Source organism: Trichinella spiralis, assembly GCF_000181795.1.
Source record: "Trichinella spiralis strain ISS 195 chromosome Unknown Scfld2, whole genome shotgun sequence".
NCBI lineage: Eukaryota > Metazoa > Nematoda > Enoplea > Trichinellida > Trichinellidae > Trichinella > Trichinella spiralis.
Genome location: NW_003526941.1, coordinates 5,733,407 through 5,736,072, shown reverse-complemented (window position 1 = coordinate 5,736,072; position 2,666 = coordinate 5,733,407). Strand labels below are relative to the sequence as shown.

General features: G+C 32.4%; 3 protein-coding genes across 3 annotated transcripts; all 3 read right to left on the bottom strand.

Moving 5' to 3' along the window:
- Positions 1-148: 148 nt before the first annotated feature.
- On the bottom strand, positions 149-204 carry Tsp_05879 (conserved hypothetical protein; the record flags this gene model as incomplete). The annotated part of the gene is made up of 1 exon (XM_003380114.1): positions 149-204. A coding segment is annotated over exon 1 (56 nt), but the record flags the coding sequence as incomplete, so codon positions are not given.
- Positions 205-1,271: 1,067 nt separating this feature from the next.
- Tsp_05880 (succinate dehydrogenase, flavoprotein subunit) lies at positions 1,272-1,608 on the bottom strand. The gene is made up of 2 exons (XM_003380113.1): positions 1,529-1,608; positions 1,272-1,491 (listed from the first exon to the last, which is right to left on the bottom strand). Exons 1-2 carry the CDS (start codon positions 1,606-1,608, stop codon positions 1,272-1,274), a joined length of 300 nt encoding a protein of 99 aa, XP_003380161.1.
- A 581-nt stretch (positions 1,609-2,189) lies between these two features.
- On the bottom strand, positions 2,190-2,345 carry Tsp_05881a (conserved hypothetical protein; the record flags this gene model as incomplete). The annotated part of the gene is made up of 1 exon (XM_003380112.1): positions 2,190-2,345. A coding segment is annotated over one exon (156 nt), but the record flags the coding sequence as incomplete, so codon positions are not given.
- Between the last annotated feature and the right edge of the window lie 321 nt (positions 2,346-2,666).

The following is a 2,666-nucleotide window of genomic DNA, read 5'->3' as shown; positions in this document are numbered from 1 at the left end:
AAACAAAAGTACAGTTTACAGAGGAAATATCTACTATCTTATGCTCCACTACAAACCTTAGGTAATTAATAAACTAGGAATACTTCACCCTATCGAAGTATCCTACGCATGGCTCACAGAGCCAGCACATTCAAGAAAATCACATTACCTCTGTCTCTCTCGTTCTGCTTCTGTCGTCCGTGGTTTGGTTTGTGTCTTCCGCATTTTCACTTTCTATTTGCTTCATTCGTTTTACCTGGAAAAATGATATATTATATCAAAACTGCTCTGATTTTATTACAAAGTAGACTTATAACGAATATGATAATTAAGTGCTTGTTAATTAAAAATATAATTATTTAAAAAAATGAGCATTTCAAATGCTTTAAAGAAAAAGTAGCACAAGTAGAAAAAAGATGTTCGCTTTCAGCAATTGAAAATAGACTTCAGCAACTGTTCAGCGTCATGTAGTCAGAGAACATTTTACAACGCTACCACTTGCCACATAATTCAAACGAACGAGTGCGCCCTAACTGACGATAAGCCACCTTTTATGGCGATCGTTATTTGCATAGCGCAGCGCTGAAAACCGGTTTTTGTGCATTGGATCTTCTTACTGAAGTTAAATTCTAACCTACGCCGTAATATAATGTGAACAGGAGAAATGCACTGTTCAATTCTACCAATAAGGACTATTTGAAATTTCAAAAGTGACCTTAACGTTTACAATTCAGTCAAAATATAAACTATCTGGCAGAACACACCATAATAAAAACATTGATATAGTCAAAACACGCCTACGTATGTCTAAGAAATTTTCTCATGTCAGAAAACCAAGTAGCTCAAATGAAGCTAATTTTAAGTGAAAAATTTGTGGGGAAAAGCCATTGAGAATTCTTCATAGAGAATATATTGAAAAAGTATGCTGAATATAGATTCTCGATTGCATTGTTAAATGATTAAGACTTGAAAATGATGAAACTGCCACTTACTGCTAAATTCGTCATCTTCTCATCGTTAATGTTCATTGTCTTTGGATATTGGTCGCAAAATTATTTTTCAGAAATTATTACAAAAAATAATAATTAAAATAAAAAGCATATTTAGTGTTTGGCATTTGATATTGGTCTTCAGTGAATTTTCCAATCACAACGCACCGCTCTCATACACGGACGGCCTCAAACTAAAATTATTTCCAATAAAGTGGACGACCTCGTATGCAAATTTTTATTTCATTCGTTTCTGCTGATACTGATGAGAGTAGTGCATATTTTTCATTGCGCTTTATTTACTTAACTAATGCAATCTGTTTGAGGAGAACATTTAATTGCAGCTTTGCCAAGTTTTAAATTCGCTTTAACATAAACCCTTGTCATTACACAATGACCCTGTCCGTTGTTTATATTTGGTGGACGTTGCACCAAATGAATTCGTATGTATCTCTGGTGATGCAGGTATTTGAATTTTGTTTGACGTAATGAAGCCTCGCTATAGGCGCCGATGACAATGACCCTGTGAGAGATGTTTAGATGTGATTGAAACTTACTACCGGCTAATGTTCTCTGTCAAAGAACGAGTGTAATTAATGTTTGCTTCATTTTGCCATTTATTTGTTTTGTTAATATGCATTATTATTTTTTCTTCTGTCCTTTTCAACCAGTGCTCAGTATTTTCAATTTCAAATGTTTTGCAAAGAAATTCAACTTCAAAACATGACAACATCATCTACCAAAAAAATGTTATACGCTAAAACAGAAATTTTCGCAAAAAGAATCACCCTGACAAAACGGTGTTGAATTTTTATTACCTGCTGAATTGAACATTTTATGATAGAGATGTACATATATTATTATTATGGTTGTGGTGATGGTGGTGCTCGTCGGCGTCTGACGATGGGGATGTTCCATCAATTTACTACGCAGTCAAAATGTCCAATTATTTCTCATTTTACAGCTTAAGTATTCAGAAAAATCGAATTCTATTCATACTGAAGAAGTATTTATTAATGATAGTAATAAAATGAAATATAATATAATATAATACAATACAATATAATATAATTGAATACTGAGTATAAAAAGTCAAAGATAGAATAATAATTATGGGTAACATAACAAGAAGACAATGTAATACAGAAAATATAAAACAGAAACTTATAATTATTTGTTTTTTTTTTGAAAAAATTCAAACATCCTTCGAATGATTGAAAATCATTTCAACAAACCGAACCTGCTTGTTGCTGCTGTTTTTGGTTCACATCGTGTCTCCAGAAATAATCCAAAGTGTCTTCTTTTGCTCATGTTCAACAGTGCATGCAATCTGTTGGCAAATATGTTTGATACTATGATGCGGTCCATGTATTGTCGCTGAAATGAAAATATACCACACGTTGTAGAGGTAGCAATAAATTTATAAAATTAAAAAGAACAGAAAATGACGAACCAGAAAATAAATGATGACATTCTGCTTCAACTTTTGCAGCATTTTCGAACATCTCCTTCCGCCTGTTTGCTACTTAATCGATCGTCACATAATTCTCTAAAGTAACCGAAAAAATTGTTTGGGCGAAAAAGTAAATATTGACTGTTTCATAAGAACAAATAGAACAATCTTTTTGGTTCCCAAAAAGCCATAATTTAAATAACCTAATTGAAAAAGAAAAAAAAAAAGAATCAAAAATCATACTT